Source organism: Pyrus communis, chromosome 9 (assembly GCF_963583255.1).
Source record: "Pyrus communis chromosome 9, drPyrComm1.1, whole genome shotgun sequence".
NCBI classification, from domain to species: Eukaryota; Viridiplantae; Streptophyta; class Magnoliopsida; order Rosales; family Rosaceae; genus Pyrus; species Pyrus communis.
This window is the reverse complement of record NC_084811.1, coordinates 599540-616508: the sequence shown is the minus strand read 5'-3', so window position 1 is coordinate 616508 and position 16969 is coordinate 599540. Positions and strand designations below refer to the sequence as shown.

General features: G+C 39.0%; 3 protein-coding genes across 6 annotated transcripts; 1 reads left to right on the top strand and 2 right to left on the bottom strand.

Annotated features, from left to right (window-relative positions):
- Positions 1 to 5: 5 nt before the first annotated feature.
- On the bottom strand, positions 6 to 5520 carry LOC137746320 (uncharacterized). 4 transcript variants are annotated; one of them, XM_068486402.1, is made up of 6 exons: positions 5383 to 5520; positions 2989 to 3909; positions 2605 to 2909; positions 792 to 2523; positions 504 to 596; positions 6 to 278 (listed from the first exon to the last, which is right to left on the bottom strand). In XM_068486402.1, exons 2-4 carry the CDS (start codon positions 3821 to 3823, stop codon positions 1267 to 1269), a joined length of 2397 nt encoding a protein of 798 aa, XP_068342503.1. In that variant the 5' UTR covers positions 3824 to 3909; positions 5383 to 5520; the 3' UTR covers positions 6 to 278; positions 504 to 596; positions 792 to 1266. The 4 variants fall into 4 exon arrangements, with proteins under 4 accessions (XP_068342503.1, XP_068342505.1, XP_068342507.1 ...); XM_068486404.1 differs by having other exon boundaries at positions 6 to 275; XM_068486406.1 differs by having other exon boundaries at positions 842 to 2523.
- Positions 5521 to 6481: 961 nt separating this feature from the next.
- Positions 6482 to 10437, bottom strand: LOC137746322 (ferrochelatase-2, chloroplastic-like). Its single transcript, XM_068486408.1, has 9 exons — positions 9976 to 10437; positions 9602 to 9745; positions 9368 to 9469; positions 8920 to 9023; positions 8706 to 8832; positions 8059 to 8211; positions 7728 to 7828; positions 7341 to 7542; positions 6482 to 7128 (listed from the first exon to the last, which is right to left on the bottom strand). The coding sequence occupies exons 1-9, from the start codon at positions 10333 to 10335 to the stop codon at positions 6904 to 6906; spliced, it is 1518 nt and encodes a 505-aa protein (XP_068342509.1). The 5' UTR covers positions 10336 to 10437; the 3' UTR covers positions 6482 to 6903.
- A 1108-nt stretch (positions 10438 to 11545) lies between these two features.
- LOC137746321 (sterol 3-beta-glucosyltransferase UGT80A2-like) lies at positions 11546 to 16945 on the top strand. The gene is made up of 14 exons (XM_068486407.1): positions 11546 to 11746; positions 11841 to 12025; positions 12135 to 12386; positions 12822 to 12933; positions 13276 to 13446; positions 13841 to 13904; positions 14133 to 14190; positions 14301 to 14478; positions 15113 to 15243; positions 15646 to 15748; positions 15894 to 15970; positions 16191 to 16238; positions 16328 to 16477; positions 16639 to 16945. The coding sequence occupies exons 1-14, from the start codon at positions 11626 to 11628 to the stop codon at positions 16822 to 16824; spliced, it is 1836 nt and encodes a 611-aa protein (XP_068342508.1). The 5' UTR covers positions 11546 to 11625; the 3' UTR covers positions 16825 to 16945.
- The last annotated feature ends 24 nt before the right edge of the window (positions 16946 to 16969 follow it).

Sequence of the window (16969 nt, the reverse complement as noted above, 5' to 3'; positions counted from 1 at the left end):
TTAAATGGATTTTGACAATGGTTAACATCAAGGCTCTGTTGCCATAATCAATTATACCAAGTATTTCAAAAATACATAAACAATGAAAGTCAACGGTCGAGACTCGAACTAAGCAAATGACCCTTCAGTACATCATTAGAAAATCACAACCATCAGCAGAGAAAATATATGCGACTATGCAAATCGAAAGAGTTATTTTCAGCTTCTTCTAGTCACCGAAGAAATATAGCTTCTCTGGTTTCCTAACTCCGTTTTCTGTACCATTAGTTGCAATCCTGCTGCAAATTTTCGGTATTAAATTAATGCATGCAATTCAACATTGGTATATCTACTTGTATACATAGAGCATAATTTTTTGCACTGCTGGGACAATAACCCTCTATTAAATTAGAATCAGGACGATTCAACATTGATGTATTACGAAGCAGTGAACGAATTTAGGAGCCAAATCTTCAAAACAAAAGACAATGCAAACCAGGAAATACATGAACTTGTTAAACTACCTTCTCTTCTTCTCCATAGTCTTTCTCATGGTCTCGGGGAGCGGCTTCCTTGTAATGTTCCTCATCATCATCCGTATTTGATTCGACCATGAACTATTGCAATCAGAAATACACAATTCAAAAGAGATTTTATAGATTAGAATTCCAAACAAGAAACAAATTGCAAACTTAAAGTAGTTCCTACTGATGGTATATTTGACCCAAGAAACACCAAAATAAAAATAAAAACAAAAACAAAAACAAAAGAAAACACAGACAAGCACACACACGCACAAGGTAGAACCTCACCGGGATAAGTTTTATCTGCAATTCAAAGAATTCTTTTCTTGAAACCTTACCATCAAATATATCCTTAGCTAGTTGATATCCTGTGCCATCGGAAACTACCACCCTCTTCCAGCTTGGAAAAGTTGACCTTATAGAACATCAGACATGTCACAATACACAGTACTAGGTTCCGTCATCATCATCTACAGGTTGAGAATGTTTTATTTATACAGTAGGTCCTGGTGCCACGTTACGGGAATGACAGCTTATTTCAGTGCATAATCAGCTGACTTCCTCACAAAATTCGCAGCTGACTTATGAGAACAATTCGCTTATAAGCATAAACCACCAATCCATTCATCAGTCTCTTTTAGACTTCCAAGTTCCCTTTTATTCCTTGCATTTACAAATTGCCTGAATAACAAACTGTGTACACCACCTTTGTACAGCTTCCCGTATATACAAACAGAATTCCACCTGCCAAGCTACCTTGAAGCTACAGCCTTGCACTACAATCATCGGATATAGTCTCTTCAGAAGAACCATCGCTGTCTATAATAATTACGTCGTCTTGTTTACCCACGTGAAAAGAATAATCCCTTCTTTTCCCCATCCCTAGTCCTACCGATGAGTAGTTGAAAAGAGGAGCAGTACTTAATGGCTGTGAGTCATTTACTATTAAACCACCACAAGTAGACTGCATTTCATTTCTTGGCGCAAAATGTGATCCCCGAGGATCGAATCCGAGAAGGGTGAGATTCAACCTATCTGAATGAGCAATTGATGAAACAGTTGAAGGCACAGTTGGCGGTGGAGAAGCAACAGCTTCTCTGAGCCAGTGGGGTAAATTTCCCTTTGCTCCAACACAAGTTGTGGGGCCGTCAGTCGATAATAACTTGCCCCTTCGAATACTGCTACTTCTATTTGGAACACTAAATTCATCATCTTCATAATTGTCCCTTCCAATTTCAAAACGAGATGTCCTTTTTGTGTAACCAAGAGGCCTCCGGGGATTTCCATTGCCATTGTTGCAAATATAAGCCGACTTGAATAGTGGCCTCCTCGAGGCATTACCTCCTCTATGAGCATCAACATCGCCAAGTGAAACTTGGGTTATGTCTGTTGTATTTTCTTTCCATATTCTTCTTTTTGGACCCGAGAAGTAGTTGCATCCCAATTGGGGAACACATAAACCACTAAAAAGTTTTGACTGTTCCTCTTCCCACCGCTCAGCTAAGTCCCTTGCCACCCTCCATGGTGAGAAGTGCAACCTTGGATCCCTTAACATAGCATTCCAATTGTCCCGTCCATATCTCCTCACGCCCATCCATAGAAAATCCAACTCTTCTTCAGACCACATGGTATTATATGGCATATAATTGTCATGAAAACTACCCCTTTCATTCAAAGCTCTTGCTTGGCTTACAACACTGTCATGCATAATCTTGTGTTTCAAAACTGATGATAAACGGCTTGAGGAAGATTGGAGCGCTGCATCTCGGATGAATTCTCTTGTTCCAATGATGGAGTTCAAGAAGGGAGATGTATTGAAGCAGGTATTGGCAGCACATCCTGCAAGTACAGGTTTTTCGGTTAAGGATAGACCCAAAAACATAGGAGATCCTTGTTTTGGTTGATTATTCTGGCCTCCCAACTGAAGAACTTTTCTCCGTTCTGAAGCTATAGAAGCAGGTACCTCAGGCTGTGTTATCACCGGGCAAAAAATGTCACTGGTTTTTTCTTCTGGAAACAGCTGGAGATGAAAATATAAATAAAATTATTTGGCAGCCAAATTATCCCCAAATATCCAAAAAGCAAGACTTACAAAACCTACCGGCAGACATTTGTTTTTGGAAGTAAATTCCTCGGAAAGCAGAGGACCAACTTTATCATCATTATCTTTGCAGCTGGCACCAACTTGTAAAAATTCAAATGCATCTCTGTGTAATTGTGAAGCTCGAGTTTCTACTCTTTCATTTCTCACAGCCAGCATTTGTGGAGGAGACAGTTCATGTAATACAGCAGCATGATTTCGGCTAGTAGAATCCAAGGAGCCCCCCATAGTTTTTGGCGCAGCAATATTAGGTTGCTGTTGAGGACTCAAGTTTAACTCAAAATTGCAGTCGGTGCCACATGAATCTGCTAGTAAGAATGTATTGTCAGTTAAAATAATGTAACTGGTTCAATAATGCATGCCTAGAAATTAATGAAGTCTTACTGGTTGGGATAACGGACAGGTGCAAAAAAGGAAGTGATTGGCCTACACAAGGGAGTTCTGTCGCTTTAAGATCATTGCTTGACAAAACTTGAGCTTTGTCTCTGGAGTGCTTCAAATCTGTCTCATGATCTATGGAGCACTTTTCAGGGGAAGTTTCTTCGCACGAAGCGGCACTAGCACAAACACAATTACACAATTTGGTTACCAATGAGCAATCATTTTCTGCAGGCACAGATTTGCTTTGTATATCAGACTTATCTATATCCTTTCTTCTTTTTTTCCTTCGGCAGAAAGTAATTAATGGGGCAGTCGACTTGGTCTGCACAGCTGAATCGCAGCATAAGTTATCCGCCTTAATTTTAGAGAATGGATCAGTCACTTCCAAGTTTGATGCATTCAATCTTAGCAAAATACCATCACATTTAGAGGTGCCTTTTTTTTCAAATGATGATGATCTCGGCCTGACAAAATCAGCGGTCATTTCAGTGGCATTCCCCATTAACCCGGAAACTAACTTCCCTCCAGCATTATCATCATCAACCAATGCTTCACTATTAGTATTTGAGGACGAGCCAACTTTCTTGTGAAGGGAGAGACCCTCATCGAGACTCTCCAGTCTGCTTGATTTTCGTATTGGCTGAGGTATTGAAGAATCATTTCTGTCATAGTCTTCTGGTGCACTATTATCAATTAAACGAAGTTGCAAGTCTTCTCTACTTAGAGAAGTGTCATTCAGAGCCACAAAAAGTGCATTATGGCAATCATGTCCCTTTTCAAGAGCTTTTCTTGATCGCCGCTTTCGCTTGTATGTTAAAAGCGCTTTGGTCCCTGACATTTAACGTTTCACAATGAAATCTTGCTGCAATTCCACACTCACTATTTCTTCCACTATGTTGACTCACATTTTCAACACACAAAAACCTGCAGAAAGGAATAAAATCCAGTTAACCAAACAAAAAGAGATGACTCAAATAAACACTTATGAGTAGCAATACAATGATTAATGAGGGGAAAACGACAGATTCCAAGTCTACAGTGAAATGGTAATCACTCTTACGAGAACTGTCGCACGCAAAAAATGTACTAACATTGTCAAACATGGGGTATTCATTTGCTAAACACGTTAAACAGTTGAAAAAAAATCAGTTTGGAATAGTTAAAACCGAGACTTCTTTTCCGCTTTTTTCTACTTTTTATATATTCAATCTTTCTTTGTTCTTCACAAGCACATTTTCTTTTGTTTTTTCTTTCCCTTCTTTCTTCTATTTTGAAACTTTTGTTTGGTTAAGACAACAAGAGGAAGGGCTCGTTTGGTGCCCATGATTGGATTGGATTGGAAACTCATTGTATTCAGAGTATGTTGAAGGAAACTTATCCCTTCCAATCCCTACAAAATGGCGATAATATACGGCAGAACTTTCCTTCATTCCTCATAATCTCCTCAAAACGTAAATTGATTCACCTATATGTTCAATTATATGTGTTATCCATTCCGATCCAATCCCAGGCATCAAACGAGCCAAAAATGATAAAACTCATGTATACCAGGAACTGACATGTACAATGAGACTTACTGCCTTAAATCCTCGGTTTTACATGTGCAGTAAGAGTTGAACAAGGGGTAAGGATCTCAGAAAATTCAAAATTTATCCCAGTCCAAAAGCGAAACATGCACGATTAAACTACCTAACACACGAAAACTATTCCTGTTTCCAAACAACACACATGCTATACCAAATTAAAAACCATAAAACATTCCTAGAACGCAACTTTTACTTTACTGTTACACATTGAATTCATGAACTTCAAGTTTAGAGCTCGAAATTCACCCAAGAACACAGCTTTTACTTCAAGGAAGAGCTGGGAATTCAAAATTTAACCAAATAAAAAACCGTAACACGCACATATAAGCTACCAAACACACGAAACCATACCTGTTTCCAAACAACACACATCTACACCAAATCAAAACCAACAAAACATCCCAAGAACACAAATTTTACCATGATCTTCCACTCTCAATTCATGGACTTCTCACTAAGCTAAACAACTGCAGAGAACTCCATGTCCTCCGCGGTTCGAGGGCGATTTACATTCATATTCTCACATGGGTTTACTAATTAAGTACCCAAGATGGTTCATTGAGCTGCAAAGCATCGTTCTTGTTTAAAGTTTCTAAATTTGTTTTTCTTTTTTCTTGTTTCCAAGCACTAACCTCGTTTTCCACGAAGCAATCAAAGACAAGTTACCTCATTTTTCACGAAGCAATCAAAGGATAATTGTGCAATTTCCACAAGCAAGCATAATGAATAATAATTGATGTCTGAGAAAAGCATACAAACAAATACTTGAAACAGAAAGCATCGGGTATATAAGAAAGGAGATGGATCAAACCGGAGTCCGGCCAGCAAAACGACGTCCGAGCAGTGCACACACCGCCGGTGAGACCTCTGTGTTTTTGTAGAAAAGGTTTGAGCGGTTTACTTGCTGTTCCTCAGTTGAAAGACAGAAGAGAGAGAGAGAGAGAGAGAGAGGGAGAGGGAGCATTTATCAGTGACTGTGAAGTGACTGAGTGACTCATCGAGACGTTTCTTCTTTTTGCGTCCCGTCTTGGCCAAGCACGTGAAGTCCACGCGGGAAGAGGATACAAGAACCAGAAGGGGACAAAAGAAGCATCTCTGATAGCTTTTGATTCACGCGCGCCAAAAGACACGCCATCTCGAAATGACGTCACTGTTCAGTGGCCCCCCACAAGAGTTTGTGTTTACGGGTATGGTCCACCGGATTCTTTCGTCTGTGGGCTCCAGCACAGTTCAAAACACTCGACATGCAATGAACTCTCCCGCTCAGTTACTACTTTGTGGCTGTTTCTGATAATTCTGAATTTGTTACTTTTATATGGTCATTTCAAAATATATTTATTTTATTATACAACTGAAATTTGAATCTTCTTCTTCTTCATACTTAGTTTGAATCTCCTTCTTTGTACTTAAATTAATTTAGAAAACCGTTAGTATAAAATTTGGATTCTTCATTAATGGGTTACACGAGTCTAATGTTAGTTTTAAGGTTAAATCTATTATGATTCTTATGTTATGAAAATCTGCAAATAAAATCCGAGAATTTGCACTCAATAGATGTCATTTTTCTCGATTCTTTACTTAGAATTTTTAGTCCTTGTGTTTCAATTTTGACCAGTTTGATGTCAATATATTATGCGGAGAAGAATTCTCTCCCCTTGTTTTTTTCCCTCCCCTTCCCTCCCCTTCTATTTGAACGGTCACGGTTAAATCACGTCAACATCTTATATTAATTTTTTATAGAGGAGCAGATAAAAGAGGGATAAAAAGAGGAATGGAGAGAATCAGAGTCCAATCTTTGCACATGCAATGTGGGCACATTAACTCGTAGAATGTTCGCGCATTGGCGTCTAAACTAGATGGAAATAACTAAAATGGTTAAGATATTGAAACGCATGACCGAATTGGCCAAATTGAACTCGACCGGTAATCATCTGCATAAGTACACAAATTGCTTTGAATATTTGAATTACAATAGCTTCTTGCCGTTGAACAAAGAAAGTTCAACACCAAGAAAATCAACATTCAAAGTAGAGCTTAAAACTTTACATGTAAATTCATGGACCATCGTGCGAGGCTGTGAGCATACGAATTACATACGCTTTATATATCATACAAGTTTTCCACTTTTCCCCCACAAGGTGCTGCACCTGGACAGCTCAAATCCGAACGTGTAAGTGGGGACTCAAATGCATCAGTATGTAACTTCCAACGTGCATGGGAAGAAAGAAAAAAGGAGGCTCAATCTTATGAATAGGTACATTTAAGTAAAAGAGGAAGAGAAAGAAGAAAGAGGGCAAGGGAGGAGGAAGCGAGAGAGATAAAGAGGTTAGATTTAGCGATGTAAGGGTAATATGCCCCATTGGTGCAAAAACCCCTCCCCGGTGGTGACTTCTAGGACCAGTAGAACCACCACTGCCAACATAGCCGCTCTTCCATTCCAAGTCTCGGCACTTTTTGTCCAACCCCATTCCCAAACAGTCACAGGTGCCGGTAGCTCCCTACGCTGTGAATCATATGTCGCTAACAACTCTTCCACACTCCCAAGTGGAACTAAAGACTGCAATAAAAGACCCGAAACACCATCCAAAGACAAGCACAGAGTAGAAAACTATAGTAAGAACCTACCCAAGATGGGTTTTCAATACGGAAAACAGCAGGGACAAACAAATGAAAAATGGTACTATAAGCTAGCTTCTCTATGCCACCCACCCATGGACTCAAGCATACGGAGGGCACACACAAGACACAACATTGTTCAGGAGAGTTTACCTGTCGAGCTTCAAGATGTGAGACTGCCATAGCTCCAACATATGGCAAGCTCTCAATCACTGCATCTGCCAAATCTGAAATGAAGGTGGCTTCACATCCTAGTGCGGGAACACGCCCCCAAACCTCTATACCAGATTTCAGAGCCAATTCTTTGTACTCAACATCGATTTCTTCTAGAGTTTCAATATGCTCGCTGACAAAGCTGTGGATCATTCATCAACAGTTAATCACAGAACTAAGTTCCATAATTCATATATATGATAGTATGCACACATGTTTGTGTGCCTGAGATTGAGCAAGAGAGTGAGAGAGTGAGAGAGTGAGCGAGAGAGGATGCAGCTAAAACTCAGCTAACAGTGGGGAAAAGAAAAGACGACAAACAATTACCTTATAGGGACTGCCAGCAGTCTTTTGACTCCCTTTTGTCCAAGCTCAATTATTGTCTCATCTGTGTAGGGTTTTAACCACTCCACAGGTCCAACTCTGCTCTGTTAGAACATTCACTAACTATAATCAACCAAGTCACGAAGAATATCATGGATGTATAAGATAGATATCGAACACAATAAAAGAAATCTAAACAACGAAGACGAGTATGTCACTATTTTTACATGATCTTTGAAAAAACCATCCCTATTCGTGAGAGGCTAGAGGCTTGAACTCAATTTTCCTTTATAAACATATCTAAAATCAGATCAAATTAAAAGCAGAAATGCACCTGATAGGCAAGGGTGTACGCATTAGTTATTTTTCTCTTTTCTAACTCTTCCATTATCAAATCTATGCATTCCTCCATCTCCGCCTTGTATGGATCACCAGCCTCTTCCACATATGCAAGTGGCACCCCATGTGCGCTAAAGAATATCATTACCTGTAATGCACATTCCCAATTAAGCTGGCTGACATCTACACGAGGATGATAACCAAGTAATTTCATTTTGGAACTTAGGTGTCACTGTCAGTAAGAGAAAAGCTAGAGCAGAACAGAAAAGAATTGCATATTATACCATACATTTATATACCAAAACTGAAAAGGCCGTTACTATAGTCTCTCGCAGCACTAAAAATTTAAACACTCAACTGCTAAGAAAACATATCCAAATGTGTCAATAGAAGAAAGGAAAGTTATAGCGAGATAGCTTTGCTTTTCGTGGCAGCCTTTTTCAACAACTTAGTAGTATGCATAATATGATAAAACAATCCTTATATTCCCCACTAAATAGAGATTAAAGAAACCTCTCTGAGGCCATGAGAATTGTAGAACCCTAAGAGGTACTTCTTCTTTCATTTCGTTTAAATGATGCAGGATAAGTAACTCACTTAGAGGCATGAAAATCAATGTGAAAAAGAAAGATTTAACAATACCTTTTCAGGGCTGTCAAAACATTGAAGCTCTTTTTCGATCAAATTTGCCATTGCCGTTATATACCCTTCACGCTGGTACCAAGATGGTATTACTGTGTGCTGCATGTTGACAAGATATTCGTCCTCCCTTATGAACCAATGAATTATCCAGTCAGCTTTAAGATTATAATTTGAGGCAATGATATGGCAACAGATAGTTAGAGTTAGACATCACCGGAATATACTCTCCAGGAGCCGAAGGCTTGAACCACTAGTTGATATTGAAAATTGTGGATAAAGAGGAAGGACGACAAGCTTTGTAATTCCATCTCTTTTTATCTACAAAATCTTTTTAAAATCAACAACTAGATCCATGAAGTTTTGACCACAATCGAAAACCTAAATCTCTTAACAAATTTGCATGTTACCAACTCAATTGGACTTAACCTAAGACTTGACAAAAGTGCGGAACAACCATCATAAATAAGTGGCATGCCACAGTTAGAGGAAGAAGAGCACATCTCAAGTACATTGTGAAGCAAAAATTGAAGCGGAAATGATTCAACAAAAACTATATTTGTTTATAGTACAAGACAACATAAACTCTAAGACATACATAACTCACTAGCCGAGATATCATTGACAGGTACATCGAAAATCAAAATGAAATCATACCAAGATACCTGTTCTATAGCTTCTTCAGTAAACGGATGCCAATAACGCATACCAACATACACTTTTGCTGGGACATCCTTCGCATAAAGGGCCTTCCTCAATTCTTCCGCCTGAATGGAGAAAAGGGTACCAATGAAATTCCAATTAGACAGCATTTCCATCAACCTTAAAGCTTTACATGATACGCAAGCAATTCAAGAGCACTTGAGGTCAATGTTAAGAGAAAGTTAGAGTGGTCATGCCTGTGCATCAGTTATCCGTCGAAGAGGAGAGCCGCCACCAATGGAGGCGTAGCCTTCTTTGCTCTTTGGCGCCCTCAGAACGGATATAAATTGCGCCAATGGCTTCTGAAGAAACCGAAACAGCCTCGGCAGTCTAATGATATCCTGCCCATTTTTCACACACATCAAAAAATACTACCCCAATGCAATAGAGTTCAATCTAAATCCACACACATTAAAGTTACTAAATTCAAATTCACACACTTTAAATTTACTAAATTCAAAATTCACAAACCTTAAAAGTTTACTAAATTAAAATTCATGGCATTTTTGTTGAAATTTCAGAAATTAAAAAGCTTGAAAAACTCAAAAATTAAAAAGCTTGAGGAAGTTACCGGGTCAGCGAAGAGGTTAAACAAGAAGGGCTGGACGTCGTCGAGAGTCTCGGGCCCACCGAGGTTAAGCAGCAAGACTCCGACTTTATCCTCCCCACTAAACGGCGTCGACGGAGCGTCCAGAGTTTCCGACGCCACCAACGCCTTTAGCGGCGGCAGGCTTTTCCGGAGCGAGTTCTTGGAGAACAGCAGAGCAGATTGCGTCGAGGAGTATCTGGCGACGACGCAATTTCTAGCTGGAGCTGCGGAGGTGTGGCTGTGAGAACCGCAGAGTAATCCTCCGCGCGGCGGCAGGCGGTGGTCGGAGGGGACGGCGGAGGATATTGTCCACGGTAGCATTGCTATGGATTCAGCCGCCATTGCCCGAGGCCTCGACTGAGAAGGCAAGTTGCACTGTTGCAGAGTGTACAGCGTAGAGAGAGAAAAGAACAAGAGATAGGCGTTTGGCTATGGGTGCTGAGTTCGCAGTTAGGACACGCGGCCTGCTTCAAGCCACTCTCACTCTCTCTCTTCGAAGGATTTGAATTCTAATTCAATCGGGTTTGAACCGGACCCATGGCCTACTCATGGGTCGGGCAGATTGGTAAGAATAATTTTTGGTTTTTTTTTTTTCCTTTCCCAGTGGGGGATTACCGAATTCTAACTCTTAAATGATCACTTACGAGGCGTATGATTAACTTGTTTAACATAAAGTAACTCTTCTAATAATTTCAAGGATCAAGATTTAAAATTACTAAGTCATGAAGTCAATACATACATTCTCATATGAATTGTGAAAACTTTAATTCTTGTATAAAGATGTGGTTATGTTTTGGTCACCTGTTGAATTATCTCTGATGGTTACTTGTAGGCCTATCTATCACGAACTCTTATCATACCAACCACATTTTTTGCAACAACGAGCTTATAACTCAAGTACGTAAATTATTCACATGGCACTTAAAATTCTAAGTTTGATAGTCTCATTTTCACTACTGCTTGAATTAAATATAAAAATCACATTTTTTTTAGTGTTTCAAAAATTTAGGAATTAGTTCATAAAAAATTCTTTTTTTAGTGTAGAGTATATTGTTCGTTTGAAAAAAAAGAGGTAGTGTTAAGATTCGTGGGTAAAAGTGTGAAGACAAAATTACTTTTCAAATGTTTTAGAGTCTTACAAGCAATTGATTTTGACAAAAATTACAAGCAATTGATTTTGACAAAAATTAAATGAAATTGCTTAAAGAAGACACTTGTAAGAAAGGAGAACAAAATGATAAATTTGTTAACCAAAAATTACAATTCAGTTGGTTAAGAGCATTCACACATCTCCTTATTGTCGGTAATAAAAAAAACCTACGCGAACTATTCGCGGTTAAACAAAGAAATAAAAAGGCATATTTGCCCTTTTGGTGGGTAGTTAGGTCGGGTTTAGTTATTACGTTGTATTTGGCGCCCTCGCGTTGGGAACGTGTCACAACTCGGCAGTTCCAACTGTTTTCTCCCCCCCCCCCCCCTCTCTCTCTCTCTCTCTCTCTCTCTCTCTCTCACCTCTCCTCTTTTCTCGCTTTGTGCTTTCCAACGGCTCCAACAACTCGAACTAGAAAAAGCATTCCGATACCTTTCCCTTCTCCATTGACAAACCTCGAAAGAATCTCTCCCCGCGAATCCATGACGGAGTCCTCCCCCGACCACAGCCGGAGCCATTCCGGCAGCTCCAGCGACGGGTCCGTCTATTTCGAAGCCGAAGTCCCTCCCAATCCTAATGACGAAAATGCCACCACTTCCTCAGGTTCCCTCACCGCCTCCTCCTCCTTCTTCGTCGTCATCATTTTCTATTTTCGTAATTTTGGTTTCGAGTTTGTGAAATAATGTGGATTTGGTAGGGCATTTGGAGGGAGACGTGCAAACAGAGAAAAATTCTGGAAAGTCATCATCCACCGTCCGTACGTCGTCCGGTTCGAGCTCCGGTTCGAGTCAACTCACAGCGAGCGCGCGATTGACTCAGAACCAGGCGTTGGCTGTGATTCTCGCCAAGCTCTTTGATCAAAGAACTCCTTTTAGAAAAAAGGTACTCAATTTAATTTTTTGAATTTTTCGAAGTTTTCGAATTTAATGTTTTTAGAATTTAGTCCTTGAAATTTCTAGGATTTAAGTGGAACTACATTGAAATTCTGCAGCGTAAATATATAAAACGGCTGGCAAAAGTGAAAGATGACGGGACCGTGCAATTTGACGTTCCGGGTGATATTAAACCGCAGTATCTGGATTTCGGAACTGGAGCTGCTCACAGTGAAGCAGCTTCTGGTGGAGAAGATGGAAGCAAGACGGAAACTGAAGTTCGAGATATACCTCCTCTGCAAATTGTAATGCTTATTGTCGGCACACGAGGAGATGTGCAGCCGTTTGTTGCCATTGGAAAGCGATTGCAGGTCTTGCATTTATGTGCTTTTAGCTATATAGAACTTAACAGTGAAATGCTTCATAATTTTGTGTGCAACTGATTAGGAATGTGGACAACAATTGTGAAAGAATTTTTATCTTTTGCTGGATATATGCTCGTGCTCGGTTTTGCTTAGTGTTTTCTGCTGGTGATTAATTTTTTGATGAAAATTGATGTTGTTAGAAATTTTAGTTGCTTTGTCGATTTATTGCTTTGTTTGTGCCTGTTACTCGCATCCATTTTACTTTCTAATACGCTTTGTGTGCGTGTATTTATTCATAAAGATATAATTTAGTCCAAGTACTTTGCGAATTTTACTTTTTGTGATGGAAATTTTCGAGGCGATGAGTGAAAGGAAAATATAGTTCTTCTTGGGAAGCTTATCCTCGACATTATGTGAATTGATGGATGTGTTTACTTGCAGGAATATGGCCATAGGGTTAGGCTAGCAACTCATGCAAATTTCAAAGATTTTGTCCTTTCTGCTGGGTTGGAGTTCTATCCTTTAGGTGGAGATCCAAAGGTTCTTGCTGGTTGTAAGTGCAGAATTTGTTTCTTTTCCGTGCCCTGCATACAATAATGATGAGTCTTTGGTCTGTTTATTCCATCATTTGTTAATTTCTGAAATTATTACTTTGTATAAAGTTTAGTTAATTTAACCGCTACCTTGTTCCACATGTCAAACCTATTTTAGCATTGAGGTTTTAATTTTCATGTACCTTGTTCTGCTTGCTTGAATCGTTAGGAGGTAATCTTGGAAATTTAACATTGAAGATTCAGGCCCATTTGTCTGTGTGTTCCTTAAAAAACACACATATGTGAACATGCCTGTCTTTTTTATTGGTTTTGTATTGATGTAGTGCTTTTGTTTTTTACAGATATGGTCAAGAATAAAGGTTTCTTGCCATCAGGACCTTCGGAAATATCAATTCAGCGACATCAGTTGCAGGAAATAATTTTTTCTTTACTTCCTGCATGCAACGAACCTGATCCTGATTCCAAAATTCCATTTAAAGCAGAAGCAATAATTGCCAATCCACCAGCCTATGGTTAGATTTCATCATCTTATTATATTGTTTTGGGTTTTCAAGTATCAATGGCATTCTTCAAACAATTGAATTGGCCACACACAATATTTGGCTTTAAGAACAAGGTGTTTGTGTGTTTGTGGCTCCTATTACCGTTGAAATAATTGAACACCCTATATTGATGTGTTTAAGGCAATCTACCACTGACAATGTTGATGGATGCATGGGGTCATAGCCTCAACCACTTGAAATGCTCAGAAAGTCTCCATGCTTCTGTTCTTTGGAGAGAACAATTACGAGAAGATCTTTCTAAATTAAATATCTGAACCATTTAACTTGATATAAAGGGAAGAATGAATATTTATGTTGTTTGAAATCATTTAGTAGACTCCTAACTTTGCAAACACTTGTCCAGGGCACTCTCATGTCGCCGAGGCACTAAAAGTACCACTTCATATATTTTTCACAATGCCATGGACGTAAGTGTTGTCTCCTGGGTTAGATCAAATGCTGATATCTTTTGCTCAATGATTCTCTCAGTTTCATCGTCCATTGTTCATTTTGGTTGACCTATTATTTCTCAACCACACACGGTTCATTGCATATGCATGTACTTTAAACGTACTGTTAAAAGAGAGAAAAACAGCAAATCATGAAATATTCTTTGTTGTTTGATCAATCGCTTGATAACTATTTACCTTTCTCAGGCCTACGAGTGAATTCCCCCATCCCCTATCTCGTGTCAAGCAGCCAATTGGATATAGAGTGAGTCTCATACAATATCCTTTTCTACCTAAGTGATAGTGATCTATATTGATGCGTTTGTTTGCCAGGCTTATATTATGTAATTAAACAGATTTTTCTTTTCTTACCAGCTATCATATCAATTAGTCGATGCATTTATTTGGCTAGGAATTCGAGACATGATTAATGAGTTTAGGAAGAAAATGCTGAAGCTCAGACCTATCACATATTTAAGTGGATACTATAGTTCTCCTCCTGACGTGCCCTATGGGTATATATGGAGTCCTCATCTTGTTCCCAAACCTCAAGGTCATATATTTAAATCTTTTTCCTTCAGATGAAAACTTTGCATGTCAATACTTGATATGAAGTCACAGATTTCTTCCATACTAAATGAACTGATATCGAATGTCATAATTGAGATTAATTTTGGCTTTTCTGTCCATATATATGGGTTAGAGGTTGTCTTTAGTTCTACAGGTGATGTATTTCAATGGATTGCCCACTATGTGCTTGGTGTGAGCTTGTTAATATTTTGTTGCTCGTTGTTCCACGAATTGAAAAACGGACTCGATGTTGTATGGTTTGTTTGTTGTTGATTTTTGGTCCACCTGGATTGAAATTCTTTTGAGGATTTTCTCATAGCCTTTCACCTTGTTTCTTGCCTAGTTGGGGTTCATTGTATGTTTGATAACCTCATCGTTCAAAAACAAGTAATTGTTTACAATTTATTGCTGAAAATGTGATAGAGATACATGGTCAATTCAAAATACTCATCGTGGTCACTAGATACGCTTTGTCATGCAACAATGGGATTCTTATGCTGATATTATTGCAGAAGCCTCCAGAATATGATTTGATAGGGGAGAAATATACTAGCTTGACCAAATGAGAAAAAAGTATGCTAATTATTTGCTAATATGCTTTGGTTTTTGTCTGGCAGATTGGGGACCAAAGGTTGACGTTGTTGGGTTTTGTTTTCTTGACCTTGCTTCAAATTATGAACCCCCTGAGCCACTTGCTAAGTGGCTTGAAGCTGGTGACGCGCCTGTATATATTGGATTTGGTAGCCTTGTGAGTTTTTTTTTTTTTTTTTTTTTTGGAGCATTTTCTATTCATGTTTAATGTTCTTTGCCCAGTTCTATCTCAGAGTAGCTCTGTTTCCACTGTACACTCAAAAAACACTTGTTACTCTCCGACCAAACAATCACCATGAGAGCCAAAACCACACATCACCAATGAGTGACCGCCTTCATGCTGGTCCCCAACCAACAGGTTGTGAGGGGTCTATTCATGAAAGTGAAAAATTGTTCCCTTTGCTCAGTTCAATATCTGATTTGACTGATAACATTACAAATGCATGCAGAGTGTACCTGTCAATTGTATAGTTAAGGTTACTTGATTGAACATTTTATTAAAGTGGTAAATTGTCTTGTAACATGCTAATGTTTTTCCTTCTTTACGGTTTTTTATTAGCCTCTTGAAGAACCAGAGAAAATGACTGGTATTATTCTTCAAGCTCTGGAAATAACTGGACAGAGAGGCATTATCAACAGAGGCTGGGGTGGCCTTGGTAATTGTAAGTCTCGATTCGTTAATTAAACATATACATACATATATATATATATGTGTGTGTGTATAAAATATTATATCTTTAGTTTTTACAAGCATATTGTCTTCTTACTTCTTTACATGTGAAAAGCTTTATATATTTCTCTTCTCAGCGGTAGAACCAAGTGATTCTGTGTACTTAGTGGACAACTGCCCCCATGATTGGTTATTCAAACGATGCTCTGGTGTGGTAAATTCTTATTGCTTTTAACTCATTTTGATTGGTTGAGATTTCATTGCACTGGTGTTCACAACGTCATTCTATCACGGTTGTGCTGAAATGTTATCTCCGTTGCAGTCTGTCGTCATGCATAAATTTGACGCACTTCTTTTGTGTCTAGCCTTTGCTTGTACTTTGTTTTCTTTCCGAATGAACTTGGTTTCACATTGGATACGGAAATTCATTTTAGGTACATCATGGGGGTGCTGGAACAACTGCTGCTGGTCTGAAAGCTGAGGTAACTGATAAAATTATTATTGGGAAATCTTATATTAGGGAATGATATAGTTAGTGGCTTATTTATGGGTGATATTGTGTTCTTTTTAGTGTCCGACTACAATTATACCATTCTTCGGGGACCAGCCATTTTGGGGCGAGAGGGTGCATGCCAGAGGTGTAGGTCCTGCACCCATCCCAGTCGAGGAATTCTCGCTTGAAAAATTGGTTGATGCCATACGCTTCATGCTAGATCCAATGGTATTTACCGTTTTCTTTTCTAACTTCAAGTGATTCACATATGCTGGTGCTATAAATTGTCATTTTTTTTTCGTGTAAAATTCTAACACCTGCACTCGCATTGAACAAAACTTGACATTGTTTATTAGAATACAATTTTAACATAACTACTCCATTGAAAGGTTAAAGAGCGTGCTGTAGAAATTGCGAAGGCCATGGATAGCGAAGATGGGGTCAAGGGAGCAGTGAAGGCCTTTCACAGGCATTTTCCTTGCAATAAATCTGATGACGACGAACCTGATCAGTCATTGCCAACTAGAAGAAGGTTATTATCTTTCAGGAGATGTTTTGGCTACTCCCCCGCATGACTCTCGACAGCAACGTCTTGGCTGCTCATGATTCTATATACGTTTAGGCTGATCACGAATCCATTACTAGTCAGACAATATCAGAAGATATCCTGTATCGTTATTTTAATTTTTTTTAGCTTGTCGAAACTTGAATTTATAAAGT

Excerpts from the sequence above, each read along its gene's own strand:
- LOC137746320 (XM_068486402.1), bottom strand. The coding sequence starts at position 3,823 with ATGTCAGGGACCAAAGCGCTTTTAACATACAAGCGAAAGCGGCGATCA. Across the intron at positions 2,910-2,988 it reads CCTGTCCGTTATCCCAACCA|ATTCATGTGGCACCGACTGC; the intron begins GTAAGACTTCAT and ends TCTTACTAGCAG. Across the intron at positions 2,524-2,604 it reads CCAAAAACAAATGTCTGCCG|CTGTTTCCAGAAGAAAAAAC; the intron begins GTAGGTTTTGTA and ends TTTCATCTCCAG.
- LOC137746322 (XM_068486408.1), bottom strand. The coding sequence starts at position 10,335 with ATGGCGGCTGAATCCATAGCAATGCTACCGTGGACAATATCCTCCGCC. Across the intron at positions 9,024-9,367 it reads CTGAAGAAGCTATAGAACAG|ATAAAAAGAGATGGAATTAC; the intron begins GTATCTTGGTAT and ends AAGATTTTGTAG. Across the intron at positions 8,833-8,919 it reads CTCCTGGAGAGTATATTCCG|GGAGGACGAATATCTTGTCA; the intron begins GTGATGTCTAAC and ends TTGGTTCATAAG.
- LOC137746321 (XM_068486407.1), top strand. The coding sequence starts at position 11,626 with ATGACGGAGTCCTCCCCCGACCACAGCCGGAGCCATTCCGGCAGCTCC. Across the intron at positions 12,387-12,821 it reads CCATTGGAAAGCGATTGCAG|GAATATGGCCATAGGGTTAG; the intron begins GTCTTGCATTTA and ends GTTTACTTGCAG. Across the intron at positions 13,447-13,840 it reads TGCCAATCCACCAGCCTATG|GGCACTCTCATGTCGCCGAG; the intron begins GTTAGATTTCAT and ends ACACTTGTCCAG.